Consider the following 22,729-nt stretch of genomic DNA (forward strand, 5'->3'; position numbering starts at 1 on the left):
GAAAACCCTACAGGGAGACAAGGGAGCACATGGGGTTGCATGGTATATGACTCATCTCCATGTGTGAACATCTCCTTGGATACTGCATTTTCACCTTTCGAGAATGCAGACGAGATAGGAGAACACCACTGCCTCAATCATACACAGCCAAAAATAAACATGATATTACCCTGCAAAGTATGTGAATGAGGTTTGTTCCACAAGCACACTTAACATTAAGGTCAAAACATCACTAATGTCAAGAATGATGCGCAAAAGGGGTACACGCTGTGGTGATATGGAAGCACACTACTTTGACGAGAGGCCCATTTTAGCGATATGTGGGACAAGTGGGGGAGGGACCATGGTGTGTCACTGAGTGACTGCAAAACAACTCATCATAACAAGGAGGCATAGCCCAGAGATGTGGAATAGGTGCGATTCTATTTACCATTGTGAACATTATATACACGTTGTGAGCACCCGTGCCACCGTTGTGTTCCTATTATTCTTTTGATTCCCTAATCCTACTGCTACATCTGGATGCACCCCCAGCATCCACGAGGTGGAGGCAGCCTGCTGACTGCTCCGCCCTGTTGACTGTGATGATTTCAGTGGGCGTCCTCTGGAGGGCCCCAACCTGCTGTGCAGCAGCTGCACCCTCCTCAGCCTGTGAAGCTGGAAGTAATGGGGTCACAGGAAGAGAGGATTGGGATCAGCCAGACACTCCTGCAGTTACCTGAGTGGATGGCCCTGGGGTGTCCAGCAGCTGGTCCTCCTCCCTATAGGTGACCAAAGGCCCCTGCCTGACTCCTCAAAGGAAAGGGGCAGCTGGAATGAGATTGAGGTGCCCTGCATCCCTCTCGCGTTGACACTGATGGATGCCACCAATGCCTATACCAATGAAGTGCAGCTCCTGCAGCAGTGCAGGACCAATGTCCTGGGCCAAGGTCTCCAAACCAGCTGCCATCCTACCAGTGTTGACCCCTTGGTGCACTGACATGATGGCGTGATTACCGCAGACTGAAGGAGGACAGACTCCTTCATTGTCTGTTGCAATCTGAGGAATGCAGCTGACATCCCTTCTTGATGTTCCTGTGCTTGTCTTTTCAGCTCCAACAACTATTTTAGGACGGTGTCCAGTGGCTCGTCATCTGACTCGGACTCAGCAGAAGCATGGCTTCCAGCAGTCCTCCGAGTGCCGGTGACCTCGGATGCCCCTGCCTCCACCTGCTGTGGACCAGATTGTGCGCTGTGCTCACTAGATCGTGACCCTGAGCCTGCTATAGAGCTAGGAACTACTGAGGTGTGAGTCTCTGCATTGGTGGACGGTGTGGGTGAGTGCTGTGAGGAGTCTACAAGGCTGCTGTGTTCTGGTTTCTCATCCAACATGTCCTTGGGGCTGGAGCTAAGGGTCTGACTGGCTAAGGGCATCAGGCGCTTGGCAGAGGTGCCTATGAAAGAAAGGAGAGATGATTAGTGCAGAACAGCCAAGGAAAGAACTGGAGAGTGCACGAACAGTAACGTGGACTGATGGATGATCTGGAGCAGAATCCTCAGGTGTGTGTTTGCTGCCGACTTCACGGTTGTTGCAGGCACTGTCCACATCCTCTCCTGCCAGCTCGATGGCTCTGTTCTCGAATTCCATTAGGACCTTGAGTTCCAGCATTCCACCCTGGGTCTGGGAACTCTCCCTGTGATTATGCACATTCTTTGCCTGCATAAAGATGGAGAGAGTGTGAGCGAGCTAGGGCAGATGAGAAGGATGCCTGGCATGTGTGCGTAGTGAGCGGTGCCATGGGCGGGATGAGGACAAGATCTGCAGAGGAAATGAAGATGTGTGTGAGAGAGTGAGTGGTGCTGTCCATTGAGCTGGCAGTGATATCCCTGTGAATGTCTGATGGGCTTGTGAGAGTTGAGCGTGTTGAGATAGTTGACTTACCCTTGCAGCACAGATGAAATCATTCATCCCTTTCTACGCTGGGTGGTAGACTTCTATGTAGCATTGGCACTGACCACCACTGACACTGCCTCCCAAGCCTTTGTGGTGAGGTTGGGGGACCTCCTGTGGCCAGAGAGGGGGAAGAGGACATCGCGACAGGCCTCCACGGCATCACTAAACTTTGGTGCTGCCATATTCTTGGCTTTCTGGGGCTATGTCTTGAGTGAAGCAATGCTGGGCTGCAGACGTTCAGAACGGTTTGCATGGTTGTAGTTTAAATATGGCACCCAGAGTGAGGTAGGGTGAGATCATGGCATATTGGGCAAATCAGAGGCCACCTGCCAGTGATAATGTGTGTTTCCTATGCCTGCGTAATTAATAAGGCAGGAAGCAGGCGATATGGTGTGAAAACCTGCCATTGCAGTCGGTAGGAAAAACACCAATTTTTACGCCGGCTACCACACTTAATGCAATTCAGGGAAAATCCTGCCCAATGTTTCATATTTTTAGACAGGGTGCAAAATAATGGTTGTATTTACTTGTAAGTTTAAATATTTGTTCAGCATCATCTCTGCCAACCATTGGCTAGATTACTATTAAATTAAAAAGCAGTGTAGAAGAGATTGCACAATGCCTGACCTGAGAGCTAATAGTTCTATAAATAAATACCTTGAAAATCTAACACATTGGAAATAGTACTTAGTCTTCAATTAAATCTGAGTACTTTTCTTCATATCTATTCATATGTAACTGTATATTGTGTTTGTAGTAATATTTATTCTGTGGAAATCAATCCTTGGAGAAATTAATTAAGCCTTGAGGCCTTTAATGGATACTTGTGCTCATCTAATTCTGGCTTCTTGAGCACTCATGATTTTAATTGCTTTGCCATTGGTGACGACATTCAGATGCCAAGCCATAAGCTTTAGAATTTCCTCCCCAAAACACTCTTGTTTTCTTTTCTCCTTTAAGATGCTCTTTAAAACCTATCTATCTCTTTGACCAAGCTTTTCTCTATCTGCCTTAATATATAGCTAAGTGTCAAATTTTGTTTTTTAATGCTCCCGTGAAGTATGTTGGAATGTCTTGTTACATTAAAAGTGCTATATAAATACAAGTTGTTATTTTACATTTTGGATCCCTTTTGTTATTTGTGCTTTTTTCCCTACTATTAATTCCATTCCCCTCTCCATCTCCCTTCAAAAGTAATATGAGCTAAACACTATCCATCTTTTATCTTGCATTCTAATGAACATTTTGTCCTTTGTTGTATAATTTCTTCTTGTTTACCTGTGGTTCTACACTTAGATTGGAAGTTGTCAATCTGCACAGATAGCAATTTGAGTTGGCAGGTAACACCTCAGGACTGTAAATTCCCTAGACAAGTAAACCTTCAGCTATGTCGGGACCTCTTCCACCACATTTTGCCATTTCCAACCTTATGTACCAAATATAGGGGCTGGAAAATGATTTTTCAATGTAAGGAACCTGTGTTTGTACAAATCATATGTTCGACGCTTCTAATATCAGTTTTCACTAACAAGATTCTCAGCACATTTAGGATTTGCAAGAGGAATGAAAAACCTTTCTTCCCAAGTGCCAAGCTGGTGAACACAGCAGGGAGCCTCAGATATCAGGAATTCATGCACAATCATATATTCCCATTGTTATTAGTACATTAAATGAATGGTAAATCATAATGAATGGAAAACCATAGAAGCACGTGGAAGTATTCTCAATATTGGATCCTAGTGGGTGAAGCCCTGTGTTGGTAACATAATTTTGCAGAATTGATTCATATATCTTAACGTAAAAACACAGTTAACTATAACAAAAGTAAGAAATTATTTCTCTTGAATCATAATCTGGGGATTAGAAAGTAATCTAGAGTTTATCCTGATTGCTTAGTGAGTTTTTTGGATCGCCTTACACAACAATCAGCCTTAGAGATAAGAAGATCCTTGATTCAATTTCTGGTTTGTACTGAGTTAGCTGTTCTTAGCTGAAGTGCTGATTGAGCTGGGGAGTGGAAATATCAACCCAGGTTCCCACTTCTGATTGCTATCAAATCACCCTTTCCGGAAACTTAACTGGTTTAAATGTGAAAAATGTCCTTATGTGGTATGTTTACTTTCCATGAAATATGGTGATAGTGAGTTTGATATCTTGCAATATTTGAATTGGAAAAAAATGCTTTTGAAAAAATCAACTATAAAAATTCATCACACTTGTGATGGAATCCATGGTTTCAAATCTTGTACTTCTTGAATCAGACCCTAATTGAAAAGGGTGACTGAAAAGGGAAACTGACCCTTCCAGTTGCTAAGGAAACTAAGACTGGAACTGAGATTGGAAACCAAAACTTCTGGCTGAAACTATAAAAGCAGACAACCATCAGAGCTCAGTAGTAGATGATGATTCCAGTGCCATCCAGGCAGGCTCAAGAATACAGAAACTGAGAATAAGTAAAGATAAAGTTGCTGCAGTTGTTTCTGTTTCTTGAATATAACATTGGTGGAGCTACGCCATCCAGACTCCCGTAAGCAGAGTTGAGGAGATTCTGTAGACATGTGCCATTTTTGTGACGACCGTGCCCATTGAACTCGGGTTGGTTGTGCACTGCTGTTGGCGGAGGATCTATTTAATTCCAAAAGAAGAGGAGCTGAAATAAGAGGAGGAAGACAGAACTTTGTGACTGAAATTGATGACATAAATGCTGGATGGGCTGGCAAGCTAATTCGTAAGATCTGTCTTAGTTGTATCTGCAACTTAATGTGTAAAAATTGACCATAATTTGCCTGATAATTCCTGTTTTAGAGTATAGGTGATTAACTAAGATAGTATTTAGTGTTTGCTTTGTTTGACTGCTGTACAGTAAAAATTCTGCTGTTTTGGAATCTTGTGGCTTCATGCTTTTGGTAAATAAATGGGTTTTCAGATTTCCTCTTTAAACAACATTATTGGTCATGACCAAGATTGTAACATTGCATATTGTTTGAATTCGGAATTGGTGTTTCATTATGATCAGTAGAAATGTGTAAATAGTTTGTTTTTTCCTTTATACCACACAGATTTGTCAACACTGGCTGGCTCAATGCTTCTGGAACTATTTAAACTGGACTGAGATTGGTCATTACATTGCCATCTGTCTTATCTTGGGCCCTGATTATCAGGTTTACATGTGTATAGCTTTGCTGAAACACTTACAGCAAGAGATTCTTCACCACATGCAGGCTCAGGATCTCCAGGTTTTTCTCAAGGTAAGCACAAAGTATATAAAACAAAAACAGAATTACCTGGAAAAACTCAGCAGGTCTGGCAGCATCGGCAAGAAGAAAAGAGTTGACGTTTCGAGTCCTCATGACCCTTCAACAGAACTGATCTGTTGAAGGGTCATGAGGACTCGAAACGTCAACTCTTTTCTTCTCCGCCGATGCTGCCAGACCTGCTGAGTTTTTCCAGGTAATTCTGTTTTTGTTTTGGATTTCCAGCATCCGCAGTTTTTTGTTTTTACAACAGAAAAGATATATTGGGCAGAATTTTCCAGTCAGCATGCAGGGGGGCGTGTCCAACACGCCGATGCATAAAATGATGCGCGATGACGTCAGCCGTGCGCCCTGACGTCACCATGAGCCATCGCAAAATTTTGTTCAGGCGTGCAAAATGTAAACAGCTTATTAAGGCCATTAAGAAATTAATTGAAGCACTTGTGAACACTGCCCATCCAACCTTAAGATTGGTGGGCAGGTGAAAAGCCCAAACAGCCTTCGCATTTTTCAGGAAACCTCATCCACGAGTGGGATGAGATTTCCTGAAACTTTTATTAAATAAATAAATAAATTTTCATTAATTTAAAAACATGTCCCATTCATGTGACACAGTCACATGAGGGGACATGTTTAAATAAAATTTTTAATCATTTATTTAATTGTTTTGATATCCATTCAATCTCCCTGATGCAGTTCCGTGCCTTAGGGAGATTGGTGCACTCTTTCATACACATGCTTGAAAGAGCGCTGGCCCTGGCTCTCCCTCCTCCCCCCGCCTACACAGGGAGCGCTGAGCGCTACCGTCGTGTATTACACTGGGTGGGCCTTAATTGCTGCCCGCCATAGGAAAAATCCTGCCCATTGTATTTTTTTTAAAAAGCACCTTGTACCTGCAAGTAATAAGCAACACTAGATAAATGCTTTATATGTGCATAATAAGCTTGTGTACTCCCATTATTTAAGGTTTTCTGACAGTGACGGAATGAAATTATTACAATAAAAATAATAAAATGACAAACAAATTGGTGCAGTCAATTCCATTTGAAGAGCAGTAAAGCTATTGTCAGTGGAATTTGTTTCAGCTCAGTTTCCTTCATATAAATATAGTATGACTTCATTGTACAAGTCAGCTAAAAATGTTATTGTTTTAGGAGTGATGATATTTGAGATTGAATCAATGCTGATACAGTTGATGGACTTATTGGGCCGAATAGTCCATTCCGGTCTTGTTAGTCTCATACTTCTGTAAGATTTTCTACTAGAATAGTGTTTGCAGTGACTACTGAGGAGTTTGCTATCTAAGCTATCTTGCCGTTCCTGCTAAATGAGAAGGCTTAACTGTTGGAACATGTTTGGTAGTACAGAACTTGCTGAAAAAAAAAATATATCTAAGCTTTTGTCTTGCAGTCACCATCACAGGTGCACTCTCCATGGCAACACCTCTACCAATCAGAGTCTACTTACCAACCAATCAGCACTCTCTTCATATGCAGTATAAATTGTTTTTTTTCCCTTATATTAGTATTCTTGCGAAGTGTCCTGATGAGTGCAAGACGAAAAGCTTAGACCTGTCTCTCTATTGGGACATTGGTGTATATGGCAAATGTTTATAACATTGAATTTTTTTGCTAATAACTGGAGAGAAGGCTATGGAGAGTACACTGAATGTTTTATTTTTGGAGACAAAGATATGAATGACGATTTTACATAGTAGAGCCCATTTTCTGAATATTCACTACTGCTCAGTAATGGATGTGCATATTGGGAAATTGACTTTGTGTTATGCTTAGTTGTCATTAACTTGCTTCCACATACAAGTAAACACTTCAAACTTCATTAATGCCGGGTCCCAATTATTATATGATTTGTATGATTCGCATTCAGGTACACCCTTTGTTTTCATTGCATACTGTTTTTAAGCATCCTTCATATACATGTTCATAGCATTTTCCCTTTCATGAATTTAGTTGCCATTAATACATGCTGGTAAGAAACCTCATCCTGCTATTTAAGGCTAAATCACTTGTATCAAACTTGGCGTTGAATTTTATGTCCTGGGAGCGGGTGCGCGCCCAACCCGAACAGGAGTAAAATAGTGCATGATGATGCTGGACGAGCGTCCCAATGTCATCGTGCGATATTTTGATTGCGCTGCCAACTCACACACACCCCGCCGACAATTAATAGGCTTATTAAGGCCATTAAACTAGCAATTAATTTGTATTTTTCTCTTCCTGTCCAACCTCATGGTGGGTGGGCGAGTAGGCCAGGCAGTCTTTGCATTTTTTGGAAACCTCATCCATGAACGAGATGAGGCTTACAACAGTAATTTTAAAAAATAAAAACTTGTGAACATCATTTTTAATATGCCCTGTTCGTGTGACAGTCACATGTGGGGACATGTTTCCCTTATTTTAAAATCTTTATTTTTCATTGTAAAATTCTTCAGCTCCCTGAGGCAGCTCTGTACCTTCAGGGAGCTTTCAGTGTGTGCTCCCCGCGCATGCTCAGACTTCAGCGCTCACGTTCCTCCCGTCCCCATCCTGGCAGCGCTGAGGTTCTCAGCGCATGTTTCATGCTGGCTGGTCGTTAATTTAGCTTTTTTCCCCCAAATATAATTATATTGTGTTGCTAATAATACCCAATTGATCCACGTATAGTGTTGATGAAACTCTCATTTTAAAGAATTACATAGCAATGAAAAAGCCAGAGAATTATGCAACATTGAAGGATCAAAGTTATTAACAATAGGCCAGATCTGCTCACAGAAACAAAGTCTCATGTACTGAACTAAATATCATAATAATGGGACAAAACTAGTAACCTAGTCAGTTCAAGTCCAAATTAATTCAATAAAATCTAGTAATTATATGGTAGTTCAGCTGGGCTTAGTGGCAGTATATATGCCTCTGACTCAAAAGGTTATGGGTTCAAGTCCCTCCAGCACTTAAGCTGCCACTTAAATTCAGTATTTAGTGAGTACTGCATTATTGGAGGGGCTGATTTAGGATGATATGTTATTATTGAGATTCTGTAAAAGAACAAGTCCAGAAATAGGAAGCAAATATAACAAATTTGGGAAGAATTTATTTTCACAGAGAATGGTGGAAATGTGATATTTGCTGTCTGCATGGCGTGGTTAAAGCAAATAGCATTGACATGTTTAATGGGAGGCTTGCTGCACACATGAGGAAGAAGAGAATAGAAGGATTACAGCATTGGGGAGGCGGTGGGCATGATGGTAATTAGAGTGGAAATGGGCATGTGTGGAGTAAGAATATTAACATACACTAGTTGGCTGAATCTATGAAATCCCTTCTAGGAAGGGGAGAAACCAACCATGGTTAACCAAGGAAGTTAAGGATAGCATCAAATTGAAAGAAAAAACATACAATTTGGCAAAGATTAGTGGTAAGCCAGAGGATTGGTAAAATTTTAAACACCAACAAAAAATAATAGAGGGAGAAAATAAACTTTGAAAGTAAGCTAGCAAGTAATATGTAATTTAAAAAATGGTCAATAAGAGCTTCTTTAAATCTATAAAAAAAGAAGAGAGAGACCAAAGTGAACATAGGCCCCATAGAGAATGAGCTGGGGAAATAATAATGGGGAACCAGGAAATGGCAGAGGAGTTGAATAAATACTTTGCATCAGTCTTCATGGTAGAAGACACTAATAGCATTCTAAAAATGCTAAATAATTAAGGGACAAAGATGGGGGAGAAAATATATACAATAGGTTTCACTGGAGAAAAAGTACTAGGGAAACTACTGGGGCTAAAGGCTGATAAGTCCCCTGGACCTGATGGGTTGCATCCTAAGATATTGAAGTAGCTACAGAGGTAGTGGACACGCTGGTGGTAATCTTCCAAGAATCCTTAGATTCTGGAAAAGTCCCAGACGATTGGAAAACTGTCAGTGTAACACCCTTATTCAAAAACGGAGGGAGACAAAAACAGGTAACTATAGGCCAGTTAGCTTAACATCCGTCATTGGGAAAATGTTAGAGTCTATTATAAAGGATAGAATACAGAGTATTTAGAAATGCATAATATAATCAAGCAGAGTCAGCATAGCTTCATGAAGGGGAAATCATGCCTGACAAATTTATTAGAATTCTTTGAGGAGGTAACAAGTAGGAAGTAACATGAAGGAAAACCAGTAGATGCAATATATTTGGATTTCCAAAAGACGTTCGATAAGGTACCGCATATAAGGCTACTTAATAAGCTAAGAGCCCATGGTGTTGGGGGTATTATGTTTTCATGGACAGTGGATTGGCTAACTAATAGAAGACAGAGTTGTGATAAAGGGGGGCATTTTCAGGATGGCAACCTGTAACTAGTGGAGTGCCACAGAGATCAGTGCTGGGGCCACAGTTACTTACAATATGTATTAATGACTTAGATGAGGAAAGTGGTGAGGATGACACAATGAGTCTACAGAGAGATAGAGACAGGTTGAGTGAGTGGGCAAAAGACTTGGCAGATGAAATATAATGTGTAAAAATGTGAGGTTATACACTTTGGCAGGAAGAATAGAGGAGCTGAATATTATTTAAGTAGAAAAAGACTGCAGAAAGCTGCAGTACAGGGGGATTTGGGGGCCCTCGTGCATGAATCACAAAAAGCTAACATACAAGTTCAGCAGGTAACAGGGAAGGCAAGTGGAATGTTGGACTTTATTTCAAAGGGAATGGAGTATAAAAATAGGGAAGTCTTGCTAAAACTATACAAGGTACTAATTAGATCACACCTAGAATACTGTGAACAGTTCTGGTCCCCTTACCTAAGGAAAGATATACTGGCATTGGAGGCAGTCCAGAGAAGGTTCACTAGGTTGATCCCGAGTATGGAGGGATTTTCTTATGAGGAGAAGTTGAGTCGGTTGAGACTGTACTCATTGAAGTTTAGAAGAATGAGAGGCGAGCTTATTGAAATGTATAAGATTCTTAGGGGGCTTGGCAGGGTAGATGTTGAGAGGTTGTTTCCCCTTGTGGGAGAGTCTAGGACAAGAGAGCATAATGTCAGAGTAAGGGGTTGCCCATTTAAGACAGAGATGTGGAGGAATTTCTTCTCTCAGAGGGCAGTGAATCTGTGGAATTCTTTACCGCAGAGGCTGGGTCATTAAGTATATTCAAGGCTGAGATAGACAGATTTTTAATCAGTAAGGGAATCAAGGGCTATGGGGAAAAGGCAGGAAAGTGGGGTTGAGAGGATTATCAGATCAGCCATGATCTCATTGAATGGCAGAGCAGACTCGACGGGCTGACTGGCCTATTTCTGCCCTACGTCTTATGGTCTTATGGGTTTAAAGAAGAACAGGGAAAGGTCCTGGCCAACATTTTTCCCTCAACCAATGCTACCAACAGGTTCCTGGGACCTCGCTGTGCGCCATGTTTTCCTGTGCAATAGCGGTCACTGTAAGATAATTCCTTAGTTATGAAATGCTGTGAAACATTCTGTGGTTGTGGAAGGTACTGTCTAAATGCAACTTGTTTTTAATTTGCTGGTACAATGACCATGAGGTTGTTGTGAAAATCCACCTTGTTTCCTTATGTCCTTAAGGGAGAGAAACAGCTGTCATACAATTCGTTCCATAAACACACTGTGTGGTTGAATCTTGATTTCCTTTGAAATGGCCTACCGGTTGAATAAACAATTATAAAAGAAGGCACACCATTACCTTACCAGGACAGCTAGCTATAAGCAATAAATACGACTTTGCATTGTATCACTTACCATACATACCCATGTAAAAATCGAACTTATGTAAAAGTCAACCTGCAATTTTTGGCTTAAGATTTTGTAATTTTTCATATACATCATGTAAAATTCAACGTTATTTTTTTAGGTATCGAGGGCCAACAGCTGCTCTGATATCCTCCCCACAACCCCCAGGGTCCCCTTCACATGCTCAAAGAAATTCAACAGGAGGAGATGCTGTCCAGGAAAGCCCTGGTGTTGATCTGCTTGACTACCAGAAGCTGCTTGAACTGATGTTCTGCTAATATCGCCATTGCAGATGGCCCAAATCACAGTGCTCCCTAGGGAGGCACAATCACGACCGGCCCAACACCAGGGCTTAGAACTCAACCCTACAACTTGTCAGATTGCAGCAGACCGGACCTCGCCAGTGTACACCTATCCATGTCATAGCAACAAGCTAAGGGCCGCTGGCCAATCATCTAGATAGCCAAAACAAAAACAAAAACAGAATTACCTAGAAAAACTCAGCAGGTCTGGCAGCATCGGCGGAGAAGAAAAGAGTTGACGTTTCGAGTCCTCATGACCCTTCGACAGAACTAGCCAGTCCATGTAAATAAGGCTGTGGGGTCTCAAATCAAGCTTGCACATCCATGTAAAAGTCAACCCTTAACTTTGCCTAAAAAATTGGTCTCAAAATTTGAACCTCTACACAGGTAAATTTGGGCCTGAATTTTACCCTTGGCTGGCGGACCCACAACTAGTTGGGAAACAGGCCGCCACCCGCAATTGGCCCCCAACCGCGATTTCACACTGGCTGACTAATTAAGGCCCACCCAGTGTGAACCGCTTCCTCCCAATAGTCGGGAAGGGGCGGGCTGGGGCCTGTCAGTTGCTAGGTCCAATGGCAACCTGGCAGCTGGTTTAAAAATGGCACAGGCAGCTCCTTGAAGAATGTATCTTCTGCGTGATGAACACTGAATTTATGGCACCAAGTGTGGCTGGAGATGCCAGGCGGGAGGGCAGGTCGGGTGGGCACTCGGCCCCCCTGGTTTTCAGATGATTGCCTTGTGGTCCTCCTGAAGGAGCTGGCTGCCAGGAGGAACACCCTTGTCCCCAGAGATGGAAGGAGGAGACCACCGCACGTAACAAAAAGAGCTTGGGCGGAGGTGGCAGCGCTGGTCAGCAGTCATGACTTTGTGCGGCGCACTTGGGTGCAGTGCCGCAAAAGGTTTAAACGACCTGCTGTGCTTGGGAAAGGTGAATACTGAGTTGGCATGGATCAGTGTGTTGAAGTGTTAAGGCCTGACTTTTCCACCCCCCCCCCCCCCCCCCCTCTCCCTGCCACCCCCGTGAAGCTCAGGGGTGCTAAAGTCTGAGTGCCAATTGTCAATTACACCAGAGCTGGCCGATGTGGTGAGCCCTGGCTGCTTGGACTGAGTGCCGCTCGAGGTCCACAACTCGGATGTGCCCTGCAAGATGTACCTCAGGTGGGGTTGGCCAGGCTGCAATAGCATTGCAGGCAGAGAGTTTAATCCATGCTCCACTGACCTTTCAGGAGAAGACAACCTTAATAACATTGAAAGGTTGCGGACAGACTGAGGCCCACAATCCTTCTAATCCTATCCGGATTCGAGCAGGACGTCTTGGAGCTGGAGATGCACCAGGCACCTCGGTCAACCAGCCTCAGAGAGGTTGGGGTGTCAGACGAAGGTCAGAATGCGGTACACAGAGATGAGAGTTTTGGATGGTGCAAATGTTCTTGTGTAGTCTCATCATTGATGGGAGCCTCAAAACTGGATTCCCCATTGATCGTTGAAAGATGACGGCACCATGATGCAGATCTCAATTGTCTTACCAGGGTGCCTGGTTGATGTGTGATGACTTAAACTAATGACATGCTCCCTTAGATTCGCCAGCACTTATTTACAGGATCCCAAAGAGCCACCCCTGATGCCAGAGGACAGCCAGGTTTCACATGCACCTGCATCACACCTGCTCTCTGAACCAGGCAGCAGCGCAGACACCAGCACCTCGGTGGGCATTAGATCCTCAGCTAGAATGTTAGAGCACAGCAGTGAGGGCACTTGGCACTCATGTAGGGAACAGGCAGAGGCAGAGTGTGCCCGGGGCACTGGCAGTCAGAGGACTGTAGGAGACCGGGATGATGCTGAGTCGCAGGCAGATGATGAGTCTCTGGAATCTGCCATTAGGTGGCAGATGCTGGGTGTCCATCAGGATGTGTGGGAGGATCTGGCGGATATCCATGAAGGGTATGTGTGCCATGGTCTCTGTTGTGGAGGGGTCCATGCAGAGCATGGGCACTGCGTTGACCCTCATGGCTGAGCACACAGCCTGCTCCATTGAGAGAGTGGCAATCTTTTGGAGAGGCAGCTCTAGGAACAGAATCGCCGGCTCCTGGGGTTGTGCTCGGACCTGCAAGCCCTCACACGGGCAATGACCTCAGGTGGTCAGTGCCATTGTGGGAGATGGATGAGGAGCCCAGTATTGCAAGTAGGTGCCCATCCATCAATGGCGCGCAGGGAGGTCCAGAGCAACCTCACGTTGATGCACGTGCTGATTGTCTCTGCGGGCTCTTCTCATGGCACTCTAGATGACGTCAGTAGCTCCTCTACCCCTCTGTCAGTGGCTGTTGCATCTGATGAGGCTACGATGACTGGGGAGATGCCAGCCGTGGCAAGGTCGCTCCCTCCAAGGCGGGGGCAGCACAGGCTCCACTGGCCAGAGCCTGACCGTCAATATCATCAAGGACAACAAAACACCAGAGTCAGCAGGCTGCCTCCGGTGCCGGTGCCAGCAAGGAGGGGGGCAGCAAGACGTAGCACTCACAAGCGTAATTTTAAGGCACCATGAGCACAAGAGGGACTGGTCATAGGTGATCATCTGTTGTGTAATGTTTTGTTTACGTTTTCTGGTCTGGGAATTAAGACCAAAGAAGGTAATGTTAATTTTTTTTGTCAAAAAGAGATAAATTTTGTTTTTCTCCTAATGGCCTGATTATGCTTCATCTTTTTATTGTTACGGTGCAGGGTATGCCAGCATGTAATGCTGGATGTGCGTGGTTCTTAACTTGGTTGCACAGGCACTGAATCGACTTTGGGTTTAAATGAAAGGGTAATTTCAGACATCTGAGCTATAGGCGGCAGCCCTGTCATGAGGTGGAAGCAGATCTTTGCAGCCTAGCTGAAAGAGTGTTGGATCAAGGCGTCCCTGAAAAATACAGAGGTCTTCCTCCCCACCCTCAGCGTTCTCCTCACCGTGCTCCTCTTCTGATTCACTAATGGATTCATCTCTGTGGACGGTAGAGCTGCGTCAACATCCTCTTCCTCCAGTGGATCCCCCTTTGCCAGGGCCAGATTGTGGAGAGCGCAGCATGAACCACTATCAGTGACATCTGCTCTTGAGAGGTATTGTGGTGCTCCCCCTGATGATCCAGGCATCAGAAGCACGTCTTCACCTATGGTCATCGCTATCACGGCCCTTGTGGAGGCATGACTCCAGCCATAACACTTCTCTGACTCTGTCCTTGGGTTGCGGAGAGGAATCATGAGCCATCATTTCAACGGATAGCCCTTGTCACCCAGCAGCCATCCACCCAGCTGGGTTGGGGCACTGAATAGCCTTGGCACCTGTGAGCATCTAGGGATATAAGCTTTCTGGGAGCTGCCAGGGTACCATGCACAGACTTGCAGAATCTTCGTTCTAGGTCACACACTATCTGGACGTTCATTGAATGGAATCCCTTCCTGTTGACAAAGGCACCCGGCTGACCCACTGGCGCCTGGATGGCCACGTGTGCGGTCGATTGTATCCTGGATGCGGGGATCCCAGCAATCGCTGCAAAGCCTCTGGCTCGCTCAGCCTGGCTGGCCTTGTCCGTACAAAAATGAACAAATGTCATTACCTACCTGCACAGAGCTTCTGTCACCAGCTTGAAGCAACTGTGGACAGCTGATTGGGACACTGCAAAAGATCCCTCACTGACCCCTGGAAAGAGCCAGAGGGATAGAAGTTGAAGGCCACTGTGACCTTCAGAGTCACTGACATGGGGTTTCCACCCACACAGTTGGAGGTGATCTCAGGCCCAATCATCTGACAAATGGAGGTCACGGTCTCCCTGGAGAGTTGGAGCCTGCTTCGGCATTGCATCTTAGACATATTGAGGTAGCTGCATCACTGCCTGTAAACCCTGGCAGCAGGATAGTGGCATCTTCTGTGGCCCCTTCTGCCATAGACTATCTGCTGGCCCTGTGCCCCTTGTACCTGCGCCTCTCCTCCCACAGGTCCCTCCCCTGAAAGCTGCATTGGGATACCTGGCCTCCTCTCCCTTCTGCCCTTCTCTTCCTCCTCAGACGAGCTGCCACCAGTGGAGACCACAATCCCTATTACCAGGGATACAGAAGGCTGTCTGATACCTGGAAAGGTCCACACAGTTTGAATTTTCCAGAGGCCTTGGAGACACCAATGAGTCCTAAAATGAAGCCTAGAAATGCTAGAATGAAACTCGAGAGATGAAGCTGTTAAGTTCAAATAAGCAACCAGCAGCAAACTATCTCCTACACTCCTTACTACTCTCACTGGCAATACTGCTGAACCTTTTTATCCCGCCCCCGGATGAGGTTTTGCAAAATGTGGGCTGCACGTTTTGCCTGTGCAACGAGCACAAAATCGCACAGGCAACATAAAATCAGGTTCAATTGGGTTTTTAATGGCCTTAAGTGGCCTCTTAATTGATGGTGCGCATGGCTCCGACTCCTATGCCTACCCACCAACCTGAAGATTGCACACATGCAGGACCATCTCGTGCTATTTTACGCCCGATCAGGTTGGGCATGCGAGGTGTAAAATTCTGTCCGTGGTACATCCTGAGAACAAACTTTAAAAACAAATGGACCATCTCTTCTTTCCTTGAGGGATCCAAAGGTACAGTCTGCAAAGCCAAGGCTTGCAAATCAGACAAAGTCAAGGCAGGATGGCAGTGATCTCCTTTTGCAGATTTTTGTAAGATTGCTCTGTGACAGTTTCTTTAACTAAGAGCTATTTGAAAGCAATACTATTCTATTATCAATGATTAATTTGAAACCAAAGTCTAAAAATTAACTAATGGCCATGGGCTTAGCGTCTTTGCATAACATTGCTACTTTGGAGGTGTTAACTCATTTAAAATAAGTGGGTTAACAGCAGACAGAAGGATATTATACTAATGTTGCCAGCATTAACTCTTAACTTCAAAGGAATAATGGTAGTGTTAAAGAAACATGTCAAGAAATAAGAACGTAAGAACCAGTAGCAGGAGTAGATAATTCAGCCCTTTGAGCCTGCCCCACCATTCATTACGATCATGGCTGATCTCATTTTGACCTCAACTCCAATTCCCACACTCTCCCCATAACCTTTCAACCCATTACTAATTAAAAATCTATCTCCTCCCTAAATTTATTCAGCGTCCTGGCATCCACAGCACTCTGAGGTAGTGAATTCCACAGATTCATGACCATTTGAGAAAAGTAGTTCCTCCGTATCTCTGATTGAAATCTACCACCCCTTAGCCTAAAACTATGGCCTCTTGTTCTAGAATGCCCCAGAAGGGGAAACATCCGCTCCACGTCTACTTTGTCTATCCCCTTTAGCATCTTATATACCTCAATTAGATCTCCTCTCATCCTTCTAAACTCTAGCGAGTATCAGCCTAAACTGCTCAATCTCTCCTCATAAGACAGGCCCTGCATCTCTGGAATCAATCCAGTGAACCTCCTCTGAACTGCCACCAGTGCAACCACATCCTTCCTCAAGTAAAGGGACCAAAACTGTATACAGTACTCCAGGTGTGATCTCACCAATGCCTTGTACAGTTGCAACAACACTTCCCTATTTTATACTCTATTCCTTTAGCAATAAATGCCAAAATTCCATTTGCCTTCCTTATTACCTGCTGTACCTGCATAGTAGCTTTCAGTGATTCATGCACGAGGATACCCAGATCCCTTTGCACTGAAGCATTCTGAAGTTTCTCTCCATTTAACTAATAAGTCACCCTTTTTATTCTTCCGACCAAAATGGATAACCTCACATTTATCCATGTTAAACTCCATCTGCCAAATTTTGGCCCTTTCACCTAACCTGTTCATATCCATTTGTAAATTTCTTATTTCTTAATTGCAACTTACTTTCCCACCTATTTTCATGTCATCTGCAAATTTAGCTATAGTACCTTCTACCCCTGAATCCAAGTCATTAATATAGATTGTAAATAGTTGGGGCCCAAGGACCGAACCCTGTGGCACCCCAGTGATTACAACTTGCCATCCAGAAAAAGACCCATTTATCCTGACTCTGCTTTCTGTTGGTTAGCCAATCCTCTATCCAAGCTAATATATTACCCTTAACTCCGTGTGATCTTATCTTGTGCATTAATCTTTTGTGCAGCACCTTATCAAAGGCCTTTTGGAAGTCCAGATATACTACATCTACAGGATCTCCATCATCCACTTTGCTTGTCACATCTTCAAAGAACTCTAAGTATACTCTTTTGCTAATAAATGTAACAATGTACACAATTTCCTTTATAGCTATTGATCCATTTGAGTAAAGCATATTTGCTGAGATGAATTAACACACAGGTTAAAAGATATATATTTAATAAAAGGATACATTTTTCAAGACCCAATGCTACAAGCAGGGTGTCACATAGTCAGAATATATCAGAAAATCAGGTGCACACTGTCTATTCTTTTCCATCCATTTTATTGTTACAGAATTGATTCAGTTGTTGCATGGTATTCCTTTGCTGTCTTTTGCTGAAGAGATTTTCTGATAGCCAGTGGTTGTATGCACGGCCCTGCCAGCGGCACTGAGTATTGCAAAATTTGCCCTGAAACGTCTATGTCAAATGCATCAGATAAGGAGTCAGAAATCAGTATTTTTATGAATGAATTGCTTCCAACTCCCTTAGATATACAGGATACTATCTTCTACATAGAAAATAGAAGCAGGAGTACGTCATTCATCCCTTGTTCCGCCATTCAATATGACCATGGCTGATCCTCTATTTCAATGCCATGCTCCTGTTCTCTCCCCATACCCCTTAATGCCTTTAGAGTCTAGAAATCTATCTATTTCCTTATTGAATATATTCAGTAACTTGGTCTCCACAACCCTCTGCAGTAGAGAATTCCACAGGTTCACCATCCTCTGCATGAAGAAGTTTCTCCTCATCTCAGTCCTAAATAGCCTACCCCGAATCATGAGATTATGACCCTTTGTTCTAGACCCCCCCCACCTCTCCAGCCAGAGGAAAGATCATCCCTGCATCCAGTCTGTCCAGCCCTGTCAGAATTTTATACGTTTCATTGAGTACAGCTCTCATTCTTCTAAGCTCCAATGAATACAGGCCTAGTCAGCCCAATCTCTCCACATATGCTAATCCTGCCATCCCAGGAATCAGTCTGGTGAACCTTCGCTGCACTCCCTCTATGGCAAGTATATCAATTTCTTAGGTAAGGAGACCAAAACTGCACACAGTATTCCAGGTGTGGTCTCACCAAGGCTCTGTGTAACTGCAATAAGATATCCTTGCTCCTGTACTCAAGTCCTCTTGTAATAAAGGCCAACATAACATTTGCCTTCTTAACTGCTTGTTGCACCTGCATGCTTGCATTCAGTGATTGGTGTACAAGGACACCAAGGTCCCTTTGTACATTAGCGTTTCCCAATCTATCACCATTTAAGTAATACTCTGCAATTCTGTTTTTTTCTACCAAAGTGGATAACTTCACACTTATCCATGTTATACTGCATCTGCCATGTATTTGCCTACTCACTCAACTTGCCTAAGTCGCCTTGAAGCCTCTTAACAACTTCCTCACCACTCACATTCCCACTTAGTTTAGTGTCGTAAGCAAACTTGGAAGTGTTACATTTGGTTCCCTCATCCAAATCATTGATATATATTGTGAATAGCTGGGGCTCAAGCACTGATCCCCGTGGTACTCCACTAGTCACTGCCTGCCATTCCATTATTCCTACTGTTTCCTGCCTGCTAACCAATTCTCAATCCATGCCAATATATTACCCCCAATCCCATGTGCTTTAATTTTGCACACTAATCTCTTATATGGGACTTTGTCAAAAGCTTTCTGAAAATCCAAATACACCACATCCACTGATTCTCCCTTATCCATTCTGCAAGTTACATGCTTAAAACACTTCAGTAGGTTTGTCAAATATGATTTCCCTTTGATAAATCCATGTTGACTTTGTCTCATCCCATTGATATTTTCTAACTGTCCTGTTATCACATCCTTTATAATAGATTCTAGCATCTTCCCTACTACTGATGTTAGGCTAACCAGTCTGTAATTCCCTACTTTTTCCTCCCTCTTTTAAATAATGGGGTTACATTTGCCACCCTCCAATCTGCCAGAATTGTTCCAGAATCTACACAATTTTGGAAGGTGACAACCAAAGCATCCACTATTTCCATGGCCACCTCCTTTCGTACCTGGGATGCAGATTATCAGGCCTTGGGGATTTATCAGCTTTCAGTCCCATTAAGTTCTCCAGCGCTGTACTTTTAGTAATACTAATTTCCTTCAATTCGTCCTTCTCACTAGACCCTTGGTTCCATAATATTTCTGGGAAGTTATTTGCGTCTCCCTCCATGAAGACAGAATTAAAGTAGATGTTTAATTTCTCTGCCATTACCTTGCTCTCTCTTATAAATTCTCCCATTTCAGACTGTAAGGGACCTAAATTTGTCATCACCAATCTTGTTCTTCTTACTTACTTTTAAAAGCTTTTACCGTCCTCTTTTATGTTCCTTGCAAGTTTACTCTCACATTCTATTTTTCCCCTCTTAATCAATCTCTTGGTCCTCCTTTGCTGAATTCTAAACTGCTCCCAATCCTCAGGTTTACCACTTTTTCTAGGAACTTAATATGACTCCTCTTTGACTCTAATACTATCCTTAATTTATTTTGTTAGCCATGTTTGGGCCACTTTTCCTGTTGAGGTTTTGTGCCAGAAGGGAGTATATAACTGTTGCAATGCATACATTCATTCCTTAAATATTAGCCATTGCCTCTCCACTGTCATCCCTTTTCATGAAATTCGTAATCTATCTTAGCCAACTCACACCTCATACCTTTGTCGTTTCCTTTGTTTAGATTTAGGACCCTAGTTTCGGATTGGACGACTTCACTTTCCAACCAAAGGAAGAATTCTAACATGTTATGGTCACTGTTCCCAAAAGAACGGTGCGCAACAACATTATTAATTAACCCCTTCTCATTGCACAAAACCAAATCTAGGATAGCCTGTACCCTAGTCGGTTCTTCGACATACTGGTCTAAAAAATCCATCTTGGATACACTTCAAGAATTCATCCGCCACAGTATTATTGCTAATTTGGTTTGCCCAGTCTATATGTAGATTAAAGTCATCCATGATTACTGTATCACCCTTGTTATATGCACCTTTAATTTCCTGTTTAAAACCATTCCCTACCTTACCACTACTGTTTGGAGGCTGTAGACAACTCCCACTAATGTTTTCCAGCCCTTGTTGCTTCCTAGTTCCACCCAGGCTGATTCTACATCTAGATTTTCTGAGCCAATATCCTCTCTGACTATTGCACTGATTTCATCCTTAATTAGCAATGCCAAACCTCCATTATTTTGTGTGAAACTAACACTGTGCTAAATTGGATAGATTTCGAACAGACCTAGCAACACAAGACTGGGCATCCATGAGGCGCTGCGGGCCACCAGCAACAGCAGAATTGTACTCAAACACAATCTGTAAACTCATGGCCCAGCATATCCCCCACTTTGCCATTACCATCAAGCCAGGTGATCAACCCTGGTTCAATGAAGAGTGCAGGAGGGCATGCCAGGAGCAGCACCAGGCATACCTAAAATTGAGTCGTCAACCTGGTGAAGCTTTAACATAGGACTACTTGCATGCCAAACAGCATACGCAGCAAGTGAAAGACAGAGCTAAGCAATCCCACAACCAACAGATCAGATTGAAGCTCTGCAGTCCTGCCACATCCAGTCATGAACGGTAATGGACAATTAAACAACTCACTGTCAGAGGAGGCTCCCCAATTTCCCATCCTCAATGATAGGGAGCCCAGCATATTAGTGCAAAAGATAAGGCTGAAGCAGTTGCAACAATCTTCAGCCAGAAATGCCGAGTGGATGATCCATCTCTGCGGCCTCCAGAGGTCCCCAGCATCACAGATGCCAGTCTTCAGCCAATTCAGTTCACTCCACATGATATCAAGAAATGGCTGAAGGCACTGGATAGTGCAAAGGCTATGGGCCTTGACAATATTCCAGCAATAGTATTGAAGACTTGTGCTCCAGAACTTGCCATGCCAAGCTGTTACGGTACAGTTACAACACTGGCCCGGCTATATGGAAACGTTTCCCAGGTATGTCCTGTACACAAAAAGCAGAACAAATCCAGCCAGTTACCATCCCATCAGTCTATTTTGATCATCAGTAAAGTAACAGAAGGGGTCATCAACAGTGTTATCAAGCAGCACTTGCTTAGCATTAACCTACTCACGCCCAGTTTGGGTTCCGCCCCGGCTACTCAGCTTCTGACCTCATTCCAGCCTTGGTTCAAACATGGACCAAAGAGCTGAACTCCAGAAGTGAGGTGCGAATGACTGCCCTTGACATCAAGGCTGCATTTGACCAGGTGTGACACCTACGAGCCAAAGCAAAACTGGAGTCCATGGGAATCAGGGTTGGTGGGAACTCTCATGCCTAGTCATACCTAGTACAAAGGAAGATGATTGTGGTTGTTTGGAGGTCAGTCATCTCAACTGCCAGACATCACTGCAGGAGTGAGTTCTTCAGGGTAGTGTCCTTGGCCCAACCATCTTCAGCTCCTTCATAAGGTCTGAAGTGTTTACTGATGATTGCACAATGTTCAGCACCACTCGCAGCAACTCAGATACTGAAGCAGTCCATGTCCAAATGCAGCAAGACCTGGACAGTATCCAGGCTTGGGCTGACAAGTGGCAATAACATTCACGCCACAGAAGTGCCAGGCAATAACCATCTCCATCCAACAAGAGACAATCTAACCATTGCCCAATGACGTTCAATGGCATTACCATCACTGAATCCCCCACTATCAACATCCTGGGGGGTTACCATTAACCAAAAACTGAACTGGACTAGCCATATAAATACCGTGGCTATAAAAGCAGGTCAGAGGCTAGGAATCATGCGATGACTAACTCGCTTCCTGACTCCCCAAAGCCTGTCCACCATCTACAAGGCACAAGTCAGGAGTGTGATGGAATACTCCCCATTTGCCTGGATGAGTGCAGCCCCTACAACACTGAAGAAGCTAGACACCGTCCAGGACAAAGCAGTCCACTTGATTGACAAATGTTCACTCCCTCCATCGCCAGTGCACAGTCGAGCAGTCTGTACCATCTACAAGATGCACTGTAGGAATTCACCAAGGCTCCTTAGACAGCACCTTCCAAACCCACAACCACCACCATCCAGAAGGACAAGGGTAACAGATAGATGGGAACACCACCACCTCAAAGTTCCCCTCCAAGTCTCTCACCATCCTGACTTGAAAATATATCACCGTTCCTTCACTGTAGCTGGGTCAAAATCCTGGAACTCCCACCCTAAAGCACTGTCAGTGTACTTGCACCACATGGACTGCAGCGGTTAAGGCAGCAGCTCACCACACCTTCTCAATGGCAACTAGGGATGGGCAATAAATGCTAGCCCAGCCAGCGAAGCCCACATCCAGTGAACGAATAACAAAAAATCTCCT

General features: G+C 44.0%; 1 protein-coding gene across 10 annotated transcripts in view; it reads left to right on the top strand.

Moving 5' to 3' along the window:
* Positions 1-22,729, top strand: part of tbc1d32 (TBC1 domain family, member 32) — a 418,366-nt gene that overhangs the window by 371,517 nt on the left and 24,120 nt on the right. For 5 of the 10 annotated variants that reach the window (XM_041187465.1, XM_041187463.1, XM_041187466.1 and 2 more), the window contains one exon: positions 4,993-5,181. In XM_041187465.1, coding sequence (XP_041043399.1) covers positions 4,993-5,181 — 189 coding nt within the window. Of the gene's footprint in view, positions 1-4,992; positions 5,182-22,729 lie in introns of those variants that run through there. The other 5 variants (XR_005942968.1, XR_005942970.1, XR_005942972.1 and 2 more) reach the window with 2 other exon arrangements.

This window comes from Carcharodon carcharias, chromosome 5 (genome assembly GCF_017639515.1).
Source record: "Carcharodon carcharias isolate sCarCar2 chromosome 5, sCarCar2.pri, whole genome shotgun sequence".
In the NCBI taxonomy this organism is placed as follows: Eukaryota; Metazoa; Chordata; class Chondrichthyes; order Lamniformes; family Lamnidae; genus Carcharodon; species Carcharodon carcharias.